Raw genomic sequence first — 22,597 nt, 5'->3', positions numbered from 1 at the left:
AGTATACTCTTTTTGACAAAAACTTGGCATAGCAGGTTTTTAACCATCTCTGGCTGTCCTAATTGAAGAAAGGACCTTAATGTCAATCACAAGTGCTACAGTGATATACTTACATAACGCTACCTCGTCAGCAACGGAAGAGACTTAAGTCTTTCCGTAAAGTTAGAGAATATCACTAACTTGCAACTCTGTGTGTTGGAGAGTGAAGAAAGCTTCACTTGCTAGCAAAACCCGCCTCGGCAATTTTTGTAAAGCTGAATGCTCAGAAAGAACTGATGGCTCAAGCAATTACCTTTTTGTAACCGGAGGGAAGGAAAAAAAAAACCACACACAACAAAAACCAAACCAGCTAAACAACAAACCAAGTTCTTGAAATCCTGTGCTTTCATGCAGAACTTCCCTTCCCCTGGCCAGAGCTTTTTTAGAATAAACTTTATATAAGATTCTGCTTCTGTACAGAATTACAGCAAGCAACTTCAATCACAAATCACAGCAAGTCACACCTCAGTCCACGTCACCAACTGAACTTCTAAACAAATTACTATGCAAATCTGCTATACCCGTTTTGCCTACGATGACTGTTGGAGCAATGCATTCATTTCTAACCCTATGCATACCTAATGCAGTTGGTTTAGCACAAGCATCTATCTGTACACATAAACGTCCCTATGTAGCAAGATGGCAGCTGACACCTAGAACGTCCACAGCCAGACAGACTGATGCCGTGCATGGAGCCTGGACAGGGATAGCAGCACAGACACAGAGTGTACTAGGAAATATCATCCTCTGTGCCCAGGCAAGTTTGCAGAATACATTTGACCACAGAGGTTTACAGTCAACTGCTGTGACGTCCACTCACTGCCTGGGGCTGGGGAAATCACTCCTCAGAGGTTACACCTTGAGGTACCTCCATGGGGACGACAGACAAATCCTAAGCATTCCCATAAGCAAAGAAAAAACAGCTGAAAAATCAGGTAGTGGATGTAAACCAAAAAGCTTGTCCATTACAACATGCATCACGTTACATCTAAAGATTAAAATTTTAGGTGCCACGAGACAAACAAAAAAAAAAAATAGTCACAGAACTGCAGCTCTGCCTCAAGCAACTTAAGATGAGCTTTTTCTTAGCAGCTCAGCACACAGAAGCAACCACATCTTCAGACATGAGTGTGACTGTATTCACACACTGTGCACAGCAACATGCTCTACTGGGCCTGCTGTGCGAGTCACTTTGGGTAAAACAAACAAACAAACAAGAATCAGGCTTATCTGTGATTTGTTCTGTGTTCGTTTAGCATCGAGCCACAGTGCATACAACCGGCTTTCACTTCTACTTCATTTCTCCTACTGTAAATCAAATCTACTTCCTGTTCCTTCCAGAGCTCCTACTTCTTTCTTTGCAGTCCTAACGCACACATTAAATAGCTTTAAAGAGTTTGGTGCAATACGTTTTTCACTCAAACCTATAAAAAACTTCTACTTAAAAAAATCTAGTTACATGATGCTGGGGTTAAATAAATCAAAATTTTAAAAAGTAATAGTCAGAAATATCCTCAATAGGTATTTGCTCACAACTCTGATGAACATCCATAGCCTATTTGAGACAAGTTCTAAATTCACTTTTTGGAAGAAGAGTAGCCAGCTCACCATCACTGAAATAACTGGGCAAAAGATTCTGCATTGAACACCATCAGTTTCCACTTTATTTTCTCACCGCTGCTTCCAACAGCTTGTGCAAAGAAATGCAGCTGTTTAATTACTTGCTGCTACTACAGGGCAAAAAGCACACACAAGATGCTGACTATGACCATGCATTAGTGAACAAACTTATCACAGTGCCTGCGAGCTGGGGACCTGCAAGCTCATTATGATCTTAATCATGAACGTTACTAACCTCCAAAGTGCCCTCGAAGCTCATGTGCACAAAAATATATGTGTAGCAACCTACACACCCACAACATGTCATTGAGGAAGTCTAATGAAGACAGAGCCAGCAAGATGTGGTGACTAATAAAATATACGTGCTTTTGTGATGTTATTCTCGATTTTAAAAGAGAGATAATACAGCATACATGGGAGTCCAGAAATACAGCAAGCAGTTGAGATACAAGATTTTCACAGATCGGAAAAGGCTGGCACTGTTTGGTGAGGAGACAACCTGCAAGGCAGCCATAGAGCACCACTGCTGTGTTACTCTAACATGGAACAAAAGAAAATTATGAAAAATTGAGGAGCACTGTCCTTTATCTCAACTATCAATACAAAATTAACTTGGAATCACAGAAGAGATGAAAGGCCTAAAACGATTCAGTATCTGTAATACCTGTATTATTTGCTAGCAATAAGGAAGTTTATTTATTAAAATCTTGTGCTCCTGGGTACAGAAGTGACAAATTCCAAAAAACTTGCTGTCTTTTCCAGACAGCTGGGTTTGTGGGGCCAAAAGGCAAAAACATTGCCATCTGACAGCACAGAAAAAGGAAGCACCACATTACTCAGGTGCCTCTAACAGGGTTTTCCAGCTTGGCCAATAAATGCAGAGTTTAAAAAAACAAAAACAAAGAAAAAAAAACTACACAAAACCAAACAATCAAAACCACTACACCAACCCAAAGAACCAAAGTTTCATAGCTTTGTCAGATTCCCAGCCTCTAAGGAGAAATGCTGCAACAAATTATTCTCGTAATATGGGATTTGTTAAGGGATTAAAATGCATTAAGGGGTTAAGGCAGAGGGGATAGAGAATGCCATGTTCTGCAGCACTACCTGCATTGCCCTCAGAGGCCTCAGTTACTGGCTATGACAGGTAAAGCACCCAGTCAGAATTAAGTCCTGATGTAAACCAGCACATGAGCAATCTCCAGGCTCCACACAGTGATACCCAAACCAATTAAATCAGTGTCTCTGTGCTGGAGTCTGACAAGTTTTAAACAAGAAGCTAAGTGAAAATGTAAGTCCACCTCAGGAGTTACTTCCACCCCCTGAAGAATATAAGTACCTTCAGAAGAAATTACTACTCACCCCTCAGCTGCTTTGTTCTTTTTGTTAATTATGTTTCACCTTGAAGCCAGTACCATAGTTAAAAATGAGAAAAGGTTAGCTCTCAGTTAATACAGATCTATTAAAAAGGGCATTTGCCTATTATCTTTCTCTAGTTCTAAACTTAATTGGCTGAGGAAGTAATTTTTCGACAAGCTAGCAGACTTCTCAGTTGGATGTCGTAACCCAGGAATGTGAGAACCAACACAACATGCTCTCCCTCCCTCAAGTAGTGGGAACTCTGTCTCCTTCCACAGTATCATCCTAATTTTAAGTAGTATGTCCACAGACAGTGGGAAAACATAGAAGAAAACAAGTTAAAACCCAACTGACTGCAATTAAAAGATTTTATACATCAAGATAAACTGGTGATTCCTCCCCCCATGCCCCAGCTTTTCCCCGTTGAAAGCACCACTATTCACATGAAAAACACACTCAGATACACATCCTGAACTGTGATTTTCCCTTGGTGTGCATTTCATAACACTATCTGGCCTGCTGGAAACTTGTGTTTCCAGAGGTGAACAGATCCCACAGTTCCAGTACTGAACTTTTTAATGTGTCTAAGGCAGTATGTCAACATGAAATAGAAGCACTTTTATGTATGAATAAAAATTCTCAAAGTCAACCACTGTATTAAAGTGAGCAAAGGGAAGGAAAAAAGCATCATCAGAAACTTAGCTTGTCCACCCAATTTAAATAAAAAATGCTTACAGTTAGCTTAAAATAAAATATGATTGAGAAGACTGGACATTCATCTGTATAAAAACTGACCATTTAATGGATTTCTAAATGAAGTCATTGCCCCACTGTGACATTGTACCAGACAATCTGGTGGTGTTACTTCAACATCCTCTACCCACAATGCCTTAATATTATTCCTTCACATCAGGCAAAGCAGCCTGTGTTTGGGGGAGGGAGGGCAAAGAGGACGGATGGCCAATCCAGAAACACTGTTCTGTTGTACATAATCAATACTTTAGAAGACGTTTGCACAAGCATCGGCTGTATTGGCACGGACTGTTCCGTGACTTCATAATTCCAACAAATGACACCACAATGTAGACCTAAAGGTGTTTCAGATCTGCCTGCACCACCTTCGTGATGTTGGCACGCATGATCTTTTACATTGTGGGCAATGGGACAGCATGTTTTACTGTTTACTTGGAGGCAGACAAGCCCACTAAAATGAATGTCCTACAGAGACTGGACCATTCCAAATTATTGCCCCAATTCTGATACAAGTCTATGATCAAATCAACACCAAAATTCACACAGTACCTGCTTAAATAGACTGAGAGCAAAGCTCACAAAACCATCACATTAAGTAAATGTAAAGCAAGTGTAGCTCTTTGCTCTGTCAAAATTATATTACAAGTTATTACAAGAGCCTGATTTGCTATTAATTGTGTAAAACCATTAAACATCTTTATGGCAAGAGTCCTAAATATTATAGTCCTGCTGAAAAGCAAGCAGTCCTGCAAACCTAGGTTGTAATTATTTCTTTTTTAAAAAACACCCATCAGTATGCCATGTGTGTGGCCAAGGCATGTAACAGTGCTACAGAAAATCTTCAAATAAGCAAAATAAATTCAGCAATTCAGAGGAAAACCATTGTATGACGGAAAAACCAAACTTAATAGCAATGTCACATACCCGACTGCACAGAGTAGCAACAAAAGAAGCAAAGAGACTAGCAAGGTGTATTTAGTAATAAAATGGTTGTCACAATGACCTGCTTGTAAGAAGACTCCTGTGGAATCCCACCAGGAAGAGTTTACCAGGAGTCTTTCAGCTCTATTAGAAACAAATAGGGCCACCAGAAAAGCACATGCTTTGCAGCAACATCCCTCTTAGTCCCAGCCTGTGCTTTGTGCAACCATATTCACAGTCTGTGCTTTCCGCGAAACAGCCCATTACCCTATTCTGAGAAGTGACCAGGGCTTCTCTATTTTCATCTGAAAAATGACTTTCCACTATGAGTATTCCTGTTTTTCAAAAAAGTTGTCCAACATTTCATTCTGAGGGGGAAAGAGAAGAAAAGGACTATTTGCCACATCTTAAAATTAAATTATGCCCATCACATTAGATAAACTCAAAAGCCTTTCACCCAAAGCTTATATACTTAACCATCAGCAAAACAGTTGGGATAAAAACGGTACCTGTGTCACTTCAATAGGAATAATAAGCTTGTATGCTCATCGAATTTTTAACACCATGAGTAAAATCCCATTTAAATCGCTATGGTCTGAAGGATTTCACTCTCAGACTTCATTGATTCTGTGTATCTACGATTTCTAGGAATCTCACAATGCTGCAGTTTCACCCATTCACAGAGGGCTGAGAATGTCACCAGCAGATTAAAGATTGAATCTGTCCACATTTAAACAGCAGTGCTGCCCATCAGGAATACAAGTAGCAATTTTGTATTGCAACATCAAATGACAGGAGCACGAGAAGACAAAGCTGCTCAAAGGGAACATTTAAAAGCCACACTGACGTTCTCTACACACTGGAAGCAACTTGGTGGCCCATGAAAATGGCTTTCTAAGTGTCATTCCACAGCGTGGATTTCAAGTGAAACTCTTATGGTCATAAGCTCTAAGAGCCAGAGAAATAAAATAGATATACATACACACACCCCTCTATGTACATATACACACATCTAAAATATTGGCTTCAGAGTCAAGAGACACCAGCTTGCCCTCCACTTCAAAATAATGCAAGTAAGTCAGCTTTTATCTTGATTTCACATTGCTTTCTATGGTTATATTAATTCTACATGTATTGAATTAAAAAGATAGTCACACGAACACGCCACTCTTTTTCAGTTTAAAATAATTCAAGTACAACTTAACATGCCAGTAAGTGAAGCTGTCAAGTAGAAGAGGAATATATCAAATTCTAAAGTATGCTCTTCAAATGAGAACATTCATTTTTCTAAATAACTTGCCTTCTTGCTGAAGATCTGACAACGTAACTTCTATGTTTCTGTGGCTAAATACGCATAAAGAGTCAGAAAATTTATTTTCAGAGGAAATCCCTTTTACAACATCAGTGAGGGAACGGCTCATCTTGGATATTCAATAGGAAGATTCATATTTGCTTGTATGTATGGTATCAGAATTTTATTAGGTTTGAGAAAAGTAATTTTACATTAAGTATTCTGGAGAGTTCTTGTGATTGACTTAAACTTATCATGGCTCAAGAGACCAAATCTAATACATAGTTATAGCAGACATCCAGACAGTTTTAAGCTAGAAGTAAATTTCAAATTAAGATCCTAACTGGCTTTGAAAAACATGCCTGACTTCATATCAGATATCTCCACTGTATCACACCATTTTTTATTGCTGACTTTTTAATCATTTCTTGCCAAAAATGTATTGTGGTCAAGTGCAGGACCTCAATCAAGTTAGAGTACACTGTACTGCACACAAAGACAATATGTACTGTAAATGCTTCCACCTTAGTCAATAAATAACCTTTTTTTTTTTGTGAGAGCTAACAAGACACTTTCCATCCAGAGAAGGATCCCATAGAAAGTATCCAGTTCTCACCACCGATGACCTTAACTATTAACATAAACCTAAACTGAGCACACAAAGACTGTTCAGATACTGAAACAAAGGAAATGGATACCTGAATGCTACGTATAGAACAGTTTGATTAAAAAGCCCAGAAATACATGCAATTCCATTCGGCTGAGAAAACGAAGTTCATTTTAACTTGAGTATCCCTGCTGCTTACTCTTAGTTCCTGCACCAGGGTTCAATCTCACCACATTACCCTGCCCGTCAATAAAAAAGGTTTTGACCTAAAATGAAAATACAGAAGTGTATTTCTGGGACATGCATATATATGCATAAATAAAAGCAAAACACACAAAATTTGCCGCACGATCAACGCAATAACTAGAACTGGCAAAGAAAAATCAAATCATCAGAGCTGTATCAACAATTACCAAGAGCTTATCTAGTCAGGTTCTGGATTCCAGGGTGTACCCAACCAATCCCCTGACAAACTCATGAGAATATGCATTCAGTGTACTGAGAAATGATAAATTAGTTTTTAATTTCTTCACATTTGATTAGACACTTCAATCATTCTGTGGGAAGAGTAGATAAATTGCAGGAAAGCTGAGAAGAAAAACAGACCTTCCATGACAGTAAATGAATTTTGATTACTAAATGCTGTATTGCAATAAAGATGACCCACTTTTTTAATGCTTTCGGTTTTTTTAAAACTAATACCTTTGGGAACAAGCTGAAGTTCAATTGAGGTTGTGATGTGGAAGGAACCATGAGATAGCAAAGGAGGGAAAAGATCAGATTCTCCCCCTCCTCCCAAATGTGATTTGGTATCACTGGGAGGAGAGAAACATTTTGTAAAGCTGCTCTCTTAATTGTTGTTATCCCATTAGGATATTTCATTTACACTCCTCTCCCAGTGCAATTCTTAAAAAGCTTATGTTTGACCTTTTAAGTTGGTGCATTTAAAAATGTGTTTAAGCAGAAAGCCTATGAACTGTCGGTGCTTTTTGCAAAAATTCATCACTCACAATTGAAATTTTGTGAGATAGACCTCACCCAGAAGAAGCTGAAGTTTCAGGTCTGTGCCTCTTGTTGGACACTGCTCCTAAATGGTGGCACTGCCAAGTGTACCAATTTCCAGTCTTTAATGGGAAAACACCAGGTTTTTAACATCACTAAGTCGATTACATCTTTTAACTCATGCTAGCAGTTCACTGTATGTTTTAAAGTGCCAGTCTGTATTTTGGAAAAGCATCCGAGGGAACACAGCAGCCTCAGGAGAAGCATCTGCCAGCCAGAGGAGGGAGACAGATGCTACGCCAGCCCACAGAGCTGCCTCTGAACTACTGCAGAGCCCTCCCAAGATCTCACAGGTTATCCGTGAAAGGAAACACCCTTTCTAAATACTTGTGAACCAGCCCTAATGAGGAAGGTAAAAGTTCTTGTTCTATAAGCAATAAATAGAGACCTCCAACCTAAAACACAGGCAACGGCTCAACAGGTAGTGCCCCTGAAGCTCATTTGGTGACACTACTACAGACATAAGCAGACTGGAAATTCGATGTGAAATACCTCCCATGTGCTTGTTACCTTGTTTCTGGGCAAGAGTTACCCAGAAAAGCTGTAAGGACTGATGGTCCAGCCTGCAAACTGGGTCAGCCACTCAGGCCACCTATTTCAGCCAACACTGCATTTGTTTCAAGTCTAGCAGTGTTAATGTGAGTAGTCATTCCTCCAATGTATTGCAGCCAAAAAGAGTCAGAAGAATTTTTTCTTTTTTTACACTTTTTTATATTTTTTGTCACATTTTCTTCTATCAAAATAAAATTACATGTTTAAAAATAGGCATCTTACTACTCAAAAAAGCAGGATGTCTGTCTTTCATTGCCATCCCTAATAATCTTACAATCAAAGATTTTAAAACATTCATAAGAGCTCCAGACCAAGCTCCCAGAGATGAGGGTACAGATATTTATATATAGAGCTTTGTATAGGAGATACTGTCCCTAATAAACATAAGAAAAGACACCACAGGGTTTCAAAAACAGTTGCAATATTAGCACTCAAAAAGCACTGGGAGGGAAGGGTGGGTGTGTGAGATGAGATTTTGGAACAGATGGAGAAGTAGCAGGACACGAAGGACAGGTGCTATGGACAAAGTTCTCTCAGAGATTGTGACAAGATTACACTAAGGCAGGCAGGCATTAATAATAAATGTAGAAAGTGTATGGAGTTAAGGGACAAGACACCAGAAGTAGGACAAGGAATATCCATAGCAGATTTCAAACAGCGTGACTTCAATCTTGACACTGATTTAATATTTTATAAATTAATCCAAAATCCCAATTTCATTAACTTTATTTTAAACCTAGCAGCAACACCCAAGGTGCATTAGAAAACAAAACAAAAGTAAAACCACCAAAACCTCCAGTGCAATGGAAGCAAGCAAGCCAAAACTATTTTCAAACCGAATTTGTTCCATATTGTGCTGAACACTTCACATCTTCATCAGTGAAACAGAAAATTAGTTACGATGGGAAATAAAAGGAGAATGAATTTTGGGGGTGAAGAATACACAAAGACACAAAGCACCTCCTAAAGAAGAGGGAACAGAGGCCCAAGAACCTCCATGGAAAGAAATGGGATGCAATGGGCGTAAGGACAGAGAAAAACAAAATATTCAGTGGCAAAGGCTGCACTAAGACCTTTCCTCATCTTTGATGAAGAAAACAGGACACACAGGGTCTATGCAACACTGAGGGTCATTTGCAAACAGTACTTTTCATTTTATGATTTCAAAGCAGTGTCCAGGCCTTTATTTTCAAATAAGGATTGACCTTGGTGTCAGGGTAACACATCCACTTTCTGCACTCTGGAAAGATACGGGCCTTTAGAGGTGCCACACACAGCACCTAAAACTAATAGTTGTATCAGCCCAGATTTTTGCCAGATTCCCTATTTTTCATTTTTATACCTAACCAGAGAAACACTTCAGCTACAGGTAGCCGCAGAAAAGATGATGCTCAGTTGCCATGCTTTCTGTCCAGCTGCCGTTGGGAAGCCAAACATCAAGGAAGATCGTCAAGTGAGCAAGCAGTCTTCTTTACAAGATTAGGAAAAAAAAATAACTGACTAATGAATCTCTTACTGTTAAAAGTACGGCCATTAATACTTAAAACCAGCATTAAACCTTTCACATATTGTCAGGTCAAGAGGAAAAAAATGTAGCAAAATGCTCTTTTAACCACTGCATCTAAACAAAGGGATGTGAGCACTGCTTAAGTCATATTGACTGTTGCTACAGTATGGGATTAAATGCATTTTGCACACAGCATTTGGAGAATTAAGTTTCACAACATGCTGAATTCAACAGCCATACCACATGGGTCAGACCCTCTCTCTCTGGTCGCTTGATCCTGGCTAGATGACAGGTGCCCACCAAAGCCATTCTATCACTCCCCTCCTCAGCTGGACAGGGGAGAGAAAATATAACAAAAGGCTTGTGGGTCAAGATAAGCACAGGATATCACTCAGAAATTACTGGCATGGGCAAAACAGACTAGACTTGGGGAAAAACTAATTTATTACCAATCATATCAGCATAGGATAATGAGAAATAAAATTAAATCTCAAAAACACCTTCCCCCCCACCCCTCCCTTCTTCCTGGGCTTAACGTTACTCCTGATTTTCTCTCCTTCCCCTGAGCGGCACAGGGGATCAGGGAACAAGGGTTACGGTCAGTTCATCACTCATCGTCTCTGCTACTCCTTCCTCCTCAGGGTACAACTCCTCACACTCTTGCCCTGCTCCAGCATGGGGTCCCTCCCACTGGAGACAGTCCTCCATGAACTTCCTCAACATAGATCCTTCCTACAGGCCACAGTTCTTCAGAAACTGCTCCAGCATAGGTCTCTTGCATGGGGTGCAGTCCCTCAGAAACAGACTGCTCCAGAGTGCAAGGTCACAAACCCTGCGAGCAAATCTGCTCCAGTGTGGGCTCCTCTCTCTCCACAGGTCCTCCCAGGAACCTGCTCCAGCACAAGCTTCCCACAGGGTCACAGCATCCTTCGGGCATTCACCTGCTCCAGTGTGGGGTCCTCCACAGGCTGCAGGTGGGTATCTGCTCCACCATGGACCTCCATGGGCTGCAGGGGGACAGCTGGCCTCACCATGGTCTGCACCACAGGCTGCAGGGGAATCTCTGCTCCAGCACCTGGAGCACCTCCTGCTGCTCCTCTCACATATTCACACTCCTTTCTCCAATGCTGTTTCCACAGCAGTTTTTTTCCCCCCTTCTTGACTATATGGCTCACAGAAGCCACCCCTGTACCACCTGCTGCTACCACACATCACCACACAAACCAAATATAGTAGCAGAAGCAGAACTCCCACAAAACCCCACAGTAAATTATCTTAAGATCACAGAAAAGTGCCAGCTACTATGCTCTGATTTCAATTTTTCGGGTTCTATGACTCTATATAAAACAAGCTGTGTTTTCCTTTGTTTAGTAAAGAGAACCAACTATTAAGAATCAGCCCAGAGAGAAGAGACAAAGTCAAAAGGGCAAAGATCAAATAAGAAATGTGTGCCCCAAATGGAAATGAGGTTATGTTTTAAGAAAATACTAAGATAGATAAGGACTCTTGGTATTAAAGGCAAAGCACGTCAGTGCTAATTCTGATATCTCACCTTTCTCTGTGGTCCAAATAAAGTCTTAAACAAGATGATCATAGCAAACATGTAGGGATCTTTGCTTGTTTTACTAAAATGTTGTCCAAAAGGTAGCATTAGGCAAGAAAGGATTCGATGTTCAAGACTAGTTCAATAGCTGGGGGCACAGAGACCAGAAAATTGAAAGTGAGAGAAGATGCAACACCATAAGTTGTTCTAATATGTAAGAGCTCAGGACTCAAAATAAGTGTGGAGAACTTGGACCTTCTTAATATAATCTTAATTGCTTTGCCCTCCCTGCTACCAGTTGTTGCTTCACAAAAATTAAAATGCAGGCAAGACTCAAAAACACACCTGCATACTCAGTGTCTCAATAAAGAATCCAAAAACACAATTAAAATCACTGCTGGATGGCACCCAAACTTAATATAACTCCTTATTTATTGTCTCAATCTCATCTTTAAATACACATCATCCCATCAATTAGGCTGCGCATATTCAAGAGATAGAAGCCACAACATCGAAACAAATAGGTCTTGAAACAACAGGTTTTGATTTGTCAATTATATTTTAACTACAAAGACATACAACATTCAAGCCCCCTGTTTTGAAGTTTCAGGAACAGTGCACAGCAATCTACTACAGTCCCTACATCAATGGGCTTCATGGCTAAAATAATTTGATGGATTTTGCAGCTGTTATCTTCATGAACAACAAGTAAAACTTTCTTCTTCCTCTACCCTATGCACAATTTAGTTTTTTGTGCTTCACATCTGCCTCTGTGTCCACATAACTATTTCCTCTTAGATTTCTGATATATGTACGATACACATAAATTGCCTGTGTTCAATAAGCATTCGGACAACGCTCTGAGATATACGTTTTAATTTTTAAGCTACCGTGTGCAGAGTCAGAAGCTGCACTTGATGATACTTGTGGGTCATACCAACTCAAAGGGTTTCAATGATTTACACAGGAAAAATATACATACAGTATTTTGTAGCATTAGTCTTGGAAGAGTTCAAATTTCAAACTATCTCATTATTATTGAATTAAGTTCTTACAATCAAGATTTCTCATGTGGAATTATGCTCAAGATAATTATGAAATTAAGAAATGAAATAACAGCCAGTCTTTGAAAATGTCAATTATTTCATCTTGCATAGAACTGACAGGAAAGGCAGAGTAACAATTTACAACTTTTTCCTCATACTTTTAACGGTGTAAATTTGTTCTTATACTTCTTCTATGTAATAAAATCAATAACAATGAACCATTCAGTAAGCTCAAGAAAACACAATTTAACCTATCTTCCCACTATTAATATGGATGACCCTCATTTTATAAGGACCTGTCTCAAAACACACTGTTAATCGGAGACCTGCTTTACTCTATGATTCAATACTATACCTACTATTTTAAAACACAGTACCAGGCAGTAGGGTAGCAAAGATAACAGCATATTAGCTATCAAATTACAAAGAGTTTCCTGTTATCCTAAAGTAATACAAAAATAAAAGCACCCACCCACACTGCTGTCAATGGATCTTTCCTTTGGCATTATCTGCAGAATAAGGACAGTCACTGTCCTATATTCTTAGGATAGCTTGCCTACAACCTGGAGTAAAACTGCTTTTAGCAACAATCATGCCATCCATGGTTCTCCTGAAGCACAGTAACACAGTTATAACTACACAGTAAATCATCTAATCCATCCCATGCCAGAGAACAGCAACAAGCCTAAATTGTCCTTTACAATGAAAATGTGTAACATCTGCGATGGTTTGCAAAGTCATACCGTGGGAGTGAAAGAAATTGCTAGTTTGGGAATCAGTCAATCAGAAAGTTCATTTAAATATGGGCTGGGGACAAATGTACGCATGATGACTATGACACATTTCAAGTATATATATATAATAAAATTATGAAGTCAATCATGTGTCATATCACTGGCAACTGCAGAATGAGTTCAATAAATACTACTTGTTCTGAGAAATAGGCTACTAAATTCCATTCAGAAATTATTTTTAAATGAAAGCTTAAAAAAAAAAAGGTAGGTAGTGCCTGTGTCCCTCCATTTAAATCTGATGCACATCGCAAAAGAGCCCTACCTGGAGCTGTGTGGTTATGAGTACAGCACAACAGCTCTGCTTCTCAACTAAACAAATGTTTAAATGTAATGTTCTGAAGTTAACTTGTCACATATCAGCATTTCAAATTCATGTGAATACTAATGCCCACCTAAAGCAGAAGCAGCAGCAGCTTAAAAGATGTCATTTTCTTCATACAAGCTTCCAAACCACAAATACACCTGGTGAAATCAACTAAAATTGGGTTTAGAAAGCCTAGAAAATAGTATACTATCTTCATATGATATTATAAAAGTCTGTAGATCTGCTTGTTTTCACATAAATGACATAGAAAAGTTGAAAAGGATTGATTAAATAGAGCAAACACACAGAATGAGTGTTGCTTGCTTTGTGTGTTGGGCTTTTTGGTGGTGGTGGGTTGTGGGCTGTTGTTTGTTTTTAATTACTCATCCACTATTACCTGCTTTTGGAATTTCTAGTCCTGGAAAATGTTGTGATCAAAGATATTTGGAAACACACAACTTCAACAGCAGCTGAGAGTCTCTACTAAAAGACAGAATGAAGTTTTACCTGCACCGGGTTTATTTTGCTGTTACATCCGAAACAGCTGAGTTGATGACATTTTCTAACACACCCTAATACAGACTGACAAGAGAGCTAACGAAAAGGAGGTTCGGGTATACTGCAACTAATCTCTCCATACTGCTGAACAGCTATTAGGGTACACACCGCCTTTCTAGCAGGTCAGCTAGAGTCTGTTAAAAAGCACTGTAACAGAGTCCCATCAACATGAGTTCTCTGTACACCATTTTCCTCTCCCAACCCCACCAGACAGCTCTATCTGTAAATCAAACGAGGAAACTAGTAAAATTCTATAGTTACATACCTCCTACTGATAGATTAAAAGCAAGTATAAAGAACAGCATTTATTCTTTCAAAAAGAATATAAAAGGAATTCATTGAGACACCTGTACACTAGATATGGATTTGAAAGACAGAATAATCAATAAAATGGTAACTATTAAGTCACTACACTCACATACAAAAAAGGTATGAGGGCATTCCCTGACTTTCAAATTATTTGTACTTCTGAAGTAGATCACTAAAGAAAACCCTAGGCACTAAATACCAAACAAACGATAGAAATCCATAACCCATCAAACAAAATGTGAACTGAGACTTCAGTTGATTTCTGACAACAAGAAGAGTAGTCTGTTTGTGCAAATGATTCTTTTTTGAAGATATATCAAAGCCAACACGTAGATCAGCTGAGAAGCGTTTGCACTGCACCAACTGCTGCTATCTAATTGTCAGTCAGGCAACTCACAATGTTTTCTATAACAAGAGATTAAGACCCACTCAAAGGAACTTTCCTTAGAGACTACAGCAGATGTTTATTTTCTGCTTTTAGCACTGTATCTGCCAAAAATATTTTGAGATTAATTGGTTCTAGCAGTCACATACAAAAAATGATATACTTAAATATCAACTCTGTTGCCTTAAAACATATGGGGGAAATACACAGCACAGGCTGTGCATCAACCACACCACATAATTGGCTCTTCAGGAGTTATACCAAGGATCTGTGACACAAAGAGGTCCACTTTCAAACTGCCAAGGGCAATTAAATTAATGCTATTTAAAGAACACTTTTGCAAACCTAGAATCAACCTGTACTACAAAAAGATCTTTTTCAACACTAAAGGACTTCTCAGGTGTCTGTAGTCCATGTTACCGGCCCCTCGAACTAGCAATTTTTAGAACTGAGTAGTAAAGTTGAAACTTTGTCCTGCATTGTTTCTGGAAATTCTATGTAGTTTAGGGGAAAGTGAGCCACAATTTGCAGTGCTAGGTATGCTGCATTTTTGATTCCATCTCAGTCATTTTAGTCTAAAAACTGTCACTGGCAGTATAAAGAGTTTTGAACTATTTGCATTCATAGTCTGGACCAAGTGTTTATACTATGAATCAGCCTAAGGACCCTACAGCAGCACTGTAGCTTCAACAAGTCTACAAAGCAGACAAAGTACAGGGAAATAACAGCCAAAAGTAGCTCTGGTACTAGAGCATCAAAAACACGCAGTCACTTTCTCTAGATCATTTTCATGTACTACGGTTAGCACTTCTCAGGACCATGAAAAGAAAGTAACACTGGCAACATTTCAAGTAGTCTTCTCCATCTCAAGGCTACAAAGAGCTTACAGAGACTTTCCACCTGAAGTTCATTATACACAATTTTTTTTCCCCTGTTAGGAAAGGAAAACCTGTTTGGGCCAAGCTAGATTGGAAGCATGGAAGTACTTCAAACTCCAGAAGATATTTTAATCAAGACAATTATAGTTAGCTGGCCTGACTGCACATTTATTTTCCCCCAACATCACAATTCTCACAATCAGGATTAATCCTCTTACACACATTGCAAGCATCCATTCAGTGAGAAATTAGCATAATATTAAGGCCATCTGAAGTAGAGAAATGAACAGCACTGAATGTTTTATTGTGCAGCCATTTGGTTATGCGCAAGAGGGAACAACCCAGCCAAGACATCTGGCACAAATTACCATCATTACAATTTTTTGCACAATTTTAAGAACTCCGGTCAGCACCTGCATGTTGACAAGGAAGTCACAATGCGCTTCCAAGGCCTACTCTTAAGGAAAGCCAGTCTGGCAAGACTGAAGAACCAAAATATCAGTCTCCTTTGGCACAAAATTAAGCGGGCACAGAATACTCCACCTTCCTTATAAAGCTCAATATTACAAGGCTAAACATCCAGACACAATTTTTTAAAAATGGAAAGGGGTTATTTAAAACAATATCCCTCCCCCCCTCTTCTCAAACTTCGTATGACAGTCAAGAGATACCACTCTACCACTTGTAGCTGTCTATTCCCCCTTTTCCTGTCCTGGCTCAGAGAAGCTGAAAGCATGAATTAAGTCATATTCAAGGCTGTCTCGATTCACCTACCTGATATAGGGATCCCTCCCAGACCTGTGCTATGTTGTGGTGGGAGATTCAAGTCCAAGAAATTACTATTTGAGGTGGGATTTGCTGTGTGGTTCAAGTGCATGATGCTATTGCGTGGGAAGGCCATCCAAGGATAGCGAGCTGCTTGGCCTGGAAAACTGAAGGAGTTGTAAACTGCTCGATGCTGTTGAAACTGTGGGAACCTCTGTGGCATGACTGGAAAGGTGCTACTGAGAGAGTTGGCATTTGTGGGTGCAGCAGGATGCAGGAATCCAGAGCCTGGCCCTTTGGCAGTTGTAGTGTGTGGGGTAGGGTTCTGAAGAGATGTGGGCGAGAGGGAAGGTTGGTCTTGGACTGACAGTTCCTTCTCAATCAGGTCTGCTAAGGCTTTGCGGGTGATGTCAAAGGGGTCAAACCCTAGGTCGTCCTCTTGCTGTTTGGAGGAACCAAACCCAAAAGCTGCTTGCCAGTCTGTGGAGGAGGATACTGGTATAGTTTCTGCCAAGAGGAACAAGATTGAGAACAAGAATTAGTAAGTATTTATCTATATAAAATTTCAGCCTCAGTGTATCTGAATCTATGTTGCCAGTTACCTTTAATCTAATACTTTACACATTCCCCAAAGACACCTTAGCCATCAGCTTAGAATGCCATTTTCAGACCAAGTTGTCATTGATTTCCACTTAAGGTGAAGTGGTAGAAGTAAGAAATAGTATTTTTACTGCAGAATTGCTCTGTTCCTGAACTACAGAGAAGCCTTGTCAAATAAGTAGAAAGAGAGCAAACACTTGCTTAGAACCTTCTTTACACCCATATTACTTGATCGAAGTGTGACCAAGCAGACTTTAAATAAGGTTGTTATTCAGTTCAGTATTTTGCTTTCAGTATTAATGCTGTGTTTCAGCTCTGCTGTACATGAAAGGTGGGGAGATGCTTCCTCTCAAAGGGGGATCCTCTGAGTAGTGGTTAAAAAAAACCCAAACCAACCAAAAAAAAAAACTAAACACACAACTGTCTACCATTAAGAAAAACAAGCCAAATTCTTGAGTAGACACTTTGATAAAACAAAAGGAAATAAGGAACTGTTTTACAAGATATTGCAAAATATTGAGGCAGTGTTGCAAACAAGGGTTATCAGACTTTGCCTGCAGTTTCAATTACTACTTCATTTCATGATACTGCTTAAGTTTCGTATTCAGGTTCAGCAAATGCTGGGTCTAGTTTCACAGTATTTTTCCTAAAACCTGTGGTAACACAAGATGGTAACTAGCACAAGGTAGCATCACTCACAACACTGACTCCCTCTGCTGGCAGGGAAACTAGTCTGCTGCTTTAAGTAGTTAAAATTAAGCTCAGTATCTCAGAACAGAAATCTATACTTATATTTTCACTCTAACATCCATGACAATAGATAAAGAGTTGCTAGACAAGCAAAAATTTGTAGTTTGTATTCTTATTTAAATAGAAACCATACATTTTATATTAATTATGAAACAAACAAGATCTCTACTTCCTGGAAATTGTCTCTCACTGCTACTTAATCCTCACAAAACTGGCACATACAGTATCTTAGCAGCAGGTGATTTTCTTGGTAATATTGTTTACAAACAGGATTATGACACCAGAAGTCAGATAAACATCAAAAGACAACTAATCACCAAGTAAACTGTGTCCTAAAGTATTGTTTACATTTTATTTATTACTGACAATTTAATTTTTCTAACAACTCTCGCAGATTTAGAATTTGAGAGCTCTTAAATACCATTAACCATTCCCAAGACTATATAAACACACCTTAAATGATGTTTCACTGATATGAAGTGGTATTCTACAGGAAAGTACCTGGAAAGCACAGGTATCTTTCAGTTGATACAACTGAATATATTTATCTCTTCTGAATGTATATAGTCTCACTTCAGAAAGAGGAATATTGGGCACCTTCAGATACTAAAGAAAATTCTGAATTCCACTGCGTATCTTCTGATGTCAGAATTATAGATTGTAATGGATATTTTCCCCACTCTCCCCTCACCTATAACATTAAGTATTAAGGTGTGACACGTATGCTTAAATAGGCACATTGATAAGAAAACTAAAATAAGCACTCTGATAATTTAGACACACAGCTGGAAAACTCCAATGTTTCTTTTAGAAGAAACCCTTACATCAGTGCAATTCATTTGTAGTTAAAGTGACAAATTTTAATCATTAGTGAAGGGGAAAAAAAAAAAAAACAACCACAAAACAGTACAGAGTAAGTCCTACAGTTTTTTGCTCCACACAGTTTTAGAGATGAGTTGCAAAAGCAAGCAACACTCAGCCATGTAAGCTGTGCACATACCTGATGTGAAGAGGCTCTGTGGTTCTGGTGCGGTGGGCCAGTCATTTGAAGTCTGTGGAGAGCTGGGGAATGGAGGAAGCCCACTAGGGATGGGGTTAGGGTGCCGAAAGTTGTCGGAGAAGAGCGACTGTGATTCTGTTACAGCCCCTTCAAAAGGAGACCGTGCACTGTGATTAGATGAACTGATGGGTATGACTGGATTTGGTTTTGTTAAACCAGGTGGTGGTGAAGGTGTGTCACTGTTTGTTATCTATAGGCAAAAGAGGAAGAGAAATAATTAGGACATGAGTGTTTATATATAAAATATTCTTCACTCATACTGTTGAAAAAATTCTTTAAAACTTTCAGCTGCAACTAAGTTAGTTAATATGTAGCTCAGTACAAGGTAAAATATAAAAATCAACTTAACAGTAGCATTTTTTAGCTTTGTTTAAAATTATGATACACTTCAGAAAGTATTTGCTTCTCCAGCTGCAAGTTGCACCAAATCCTCAAACTCAATTCTTATTTTCATAGATTTTATCTTTATATCTCACCTGCTGGGAGCTGTCACCATTTCCTATACTGAGGGAATCTGAAGGTTTGTCGACAGGGCTGCAAAAGTGGGAGGGGAAAAGAGACATTGAGACGAAATCACGTATTCAACATGAAAATCAACATTTGCTTTTGTAGTGATAGAAAAGCCTTGATATAAAGACAAAGCAAAATTAATTAGGAGGAACAGAGAAGAAAAACAAGTCCACTTATTTATGAGTAGTTTATTTAGCATTCCATTAATCTGCTGTAAACCGTAATACTTCTTCCCACCACTCTCCATTCTGCTTGTTGACTGCCCTGTTAAGGAGCAAAAGGAAAGTTTAACGTGTATTCATAGTAGCTCTATATGATTCAAGAAAACAGGAGTTCTGTACTACAGCAACATTTAGTAGTAGTCAGTTCTATCTATGCTACTACTGGAGAGAAAATTTGGAACAGATTTGTTTCCCGAATACCTAAGTTGTCAGTTCCCACACAAGTCCTAAATAAATCTGGGGAGAGATTAAAGATTAAATTAAGTATTTAGTCCTGGTGGCAAGTTAAGCTTCCCACTAGCCTTCAAGCTTTAACTAGCAGAAATTAGCTCCAAGGTAAGAAATCCAACTTTCAAGATGACAGAAGGGGAAAAACACAGAAAGATATATAGCATAAAAAACTACCAAAAACTGCAAAGAAAACAGAATATAAGATACAGCAGAAAACCACCTCAGAAAGCTATTCACTGAGAATTAACATGACTCAGCTGAAATGGCACATCTCAGGATTCAAGATTATGACAGACATTAGTGAGTTGCCTCAATTACACTAAATACCAGACTAATGAAACTGTGTTAGTTCAAGTTCAGATTAAAAAAATCTCTGCTTTACAACTTCAAGGTACTTGCAATTTTTATCTACCTATAAGAGAAGATGCACAAGCATCAGGCTGCAAATCCCAAAACACCAGTCCTACAAACAAGGACCAAAAGTAAGAACATGAATTTCAGTTCCATCAAGAGGTCAAAATGTAATATGAGTCAAATCACAGGCATGACAGGTATAAAGCAAGTACATATATAGTAATTATTTTAACTGGGTGCAACTTCAGATTTTAGCTACACCTTGTTATCAAACACCCACCCCTTGCTGCTGCAAAGTTTAAATATTGCATAGAGCCACATATCAAGGTCAAAAATTCATAAGATTGCTTCCCTCATATTTGTTCTCCCCATCCCAGAATAACTAGGGTCAAAATCCAGGAGAATTCATTCTTCTCCATTCTAAAGAAACTGTGTAAGAGTAATCCAATTTCTGTGTAAAAGAACACTGATTGAGTCAGTATCTCAAAAAGATAACTGAAGCTCAAGTATTTATGACTATAAAAGAAAAATCAGGGGAATATACTTGCAAACAAGCATTACTGTAGTGAAGATTTAAAAATACTTCCTACTCAGTGGCTGAACAGCATGAATAAAGTACTTGCAGTTGGAACAAACTGCCTTGGGTTAGTAATTTCTGAGTACCTATAGCGCAAAAGTTGGCTGTAGACACTTCACTATACAATCATTTTGACTGTCAAGTTGATGTTCCAGACAAATTATTTTCCTGAAGCTGCTGACAGAAAGTCACAATGCTGCAGTTTAAAAAGCTTTGTTTAAGACAACTTTTAATGACAATTTAAGTGCTGAAAATGCTTATAACACTGGAACCTGCCTAAGGACACTTACATTGTAGACAGGCTCCAGCCCTGGGGAATAAACAAGATTCATTGTCTATTGGGTACAATACTTTTACCTACTTTTAGTACATTCTTTTGAGAAAAGATAAGGAGGCTGAATGTCAGTACTGAGATGCAACCATAGGATCTCTGATCACATCTCAATGGTACGGCTATTAAGTCTAACAACCAGTTACCACTTTCAACAGCACTCACAACATTAATGCATCAGCACCAACAAAGATCAGCTACCTAATCAGCAACACCACCCCTTTAAATATTAGGTTTTACCTTGTTATTTTCCCATCCAACCTCTGCATGTGCCCAACAGATATTACCTAAGGGGGTGCCCAAAAAAAACCAAAACGGCATGACTACAGACCACCGTCAGAACTGCAAATAATGCTTACAATGGAAGAAGACCCCAGTTCTGCACAAGGAGGGCACCAAAAGAGGAAAAAATGTTGGTTAGCAATGAGGAAGCTATTGTAAGCAGATCTTTACTTCCTCTGCTCAAAGAAGCCTCAGTTGAATCTGCTACCCTGTTGGTTCCTGCTACTGAGTGATAATCAGGGAACCTTTACCTCCGCAGTTGTGTTTCTGGAATGCACCACTGTAAAGAGATGGCAGATATTCTGCCCTAGCATTTAGCTTCCTTCTGTTGAAGCTTTTCCAAGTGACAAGCCTCCTGATGTATAGCAACTAGTACGTTACTTTGTGGAAGCTTCTGTATAAAAATGATGGGCTCAGCTCTGTGTCTGGGACTGCCACAGCTATATAAGCTGTTGATCCCACAATTATTCAGTTCCCTTCAGCCCTCGACTGCACCATTACTTACTAACTTTACATCAGGGTTTTCCTGCACAATCTGCCAATTAGTCTTTTTGACATGGGATAGGCTAAGCCCAGCTTTTTGTGATCTGATCAGGATTTGAATCCAGCTCTCCAACCAGAGAGTGAGTCTGGAAAATCATTCCCTCCACACCAATTAGTGAGAGAGAAAGCAAGCTATCTGAAGTATAAAAGGCAGCACAATTACCCGAAATCTGAGTCTGCACCATCTGGAGTCATGTGTTCTGGGTCTGTGCCATTTTCTAATATAGGAGGCGTTTTCCTGTGTTCCATTGTTAAACCGTTGGCTGATTTACTTGAACTCTGTAATGATGGCCAGGCATCTTTGTTATTACTGTTGGGTCTGGAAAGAGGCAAGAGCAAAAAAAAAAAAAAAAAAAGAAAAAAAAAGAAGAGTTCAAGTTATGAAGAAAGTGTTTTTAAAAATTTTAAGCACTGAGGAAATGAATCCTTGTGCCAGATAATCCATAAGGATAGATTTATCTGGATATTCTCAGATTTTAAATGGTGATGACTTAAAAAAAATAGAACTAGTAGGGTAGGGAGAAGATTGAGAAAACTGGGGGTATAATGTTTTCTTCACCAAATATATAGCTGCTCTGCCAATGCTGAAGTCCAAAGATCCATTTGGAGGAAAGGAAAAAAATAATATATTAAAAAAAAAAAATCCATCAACAGCTTCAAGTATCCAGACCTACATATACCTCATTCTAATTTATTTGCTTTATCCCGTAAGAATTTGCAAGTTCTGAAAATCATGGACTAAGAAAACATTTATTAAAAAAAGTTATTATCTGAGGCCCTATCAAGGCTGGCCCCAACAGATGAAGTTTGTGTTTTACATCCACACAGGAGTCCACAGTTTTACT

The 22,597-nt window shown here is 38.9% G+C and overlaps 2 protein-coding genes across 8 annotated transcripts in view; both read right to left on the bottom strand.

Moving 5' to 3' along the window:
* Positions 1-16,441, bottom strand: part of LOC136100977 (solute carrier family 23 member 1-like) — a 71,083-nt gene extending 54,642 nt beyond the window's left edge. Inside the window, exon 1 of the mRNA XM_071800636.1 lies at positions 16,303-16,441. The gene's annotated coding sequence lies outside the window, so the exon portion shown is untranslated. The remainder of the gene's footprint in view (positions 1-16,302) is intronic.
* CNOT4 (CCR4-NOT transcription complex subunit 4) overlaps positions 1-22,597 on the bottom strand; it is an 80,104-nt gene that overhangs the window by 3,389 nt on the left and 54,118 nt on the right. For 4 of the 7 annotated variants that reach the window (XM_065836588.2, XM_065836608.2, XM_065836597.2 and 1 more), the window contains exons 8-10: positions 19,180-19,237; positions 18,644-18,893; positions 16,303-16,800 (exon numbers count right to left, since the gene is read on the bottom strand). In XM_065836588.2, the coding sequence (XP_065692660.1) occupies positions 16,303-16,800; positions 18,644-18,893; positions 19,180-19,237 (806 nt within the window). Of the gene's footprint in view, positions 1-16,302; positions 16,801-18,643; positions 18,894-19,179; positions 19,238-21,915; positions 22,072-22,597 lie in introns of all 7 variants that reach the window. The other 3 variants (XM_071800594.1, XM_071800612.1, XM_065836581.2) reach the window with 1 other exon arrangement.

Source organism: Patagioenas fasciata, chromosome 1 (genome assembly GCF_037038585.1).
Source record: "Patagioenas fasciata isolate bPatFas1 chromosome 1, bPatFas1.hap1, whole genome shotgun sequence".
In the NCBI taxonomy this organism is placed as follows: Eukaryota; Metazoa; Chordata; class Aves; order Columbiformes; family Columbidae; genus Patagioenas; species Patagioenas fasciata.
Note: the sequence above shows the minus strand (reverse complement) of the source record. Positions and strands in the feature narration are given on the sequence as shown.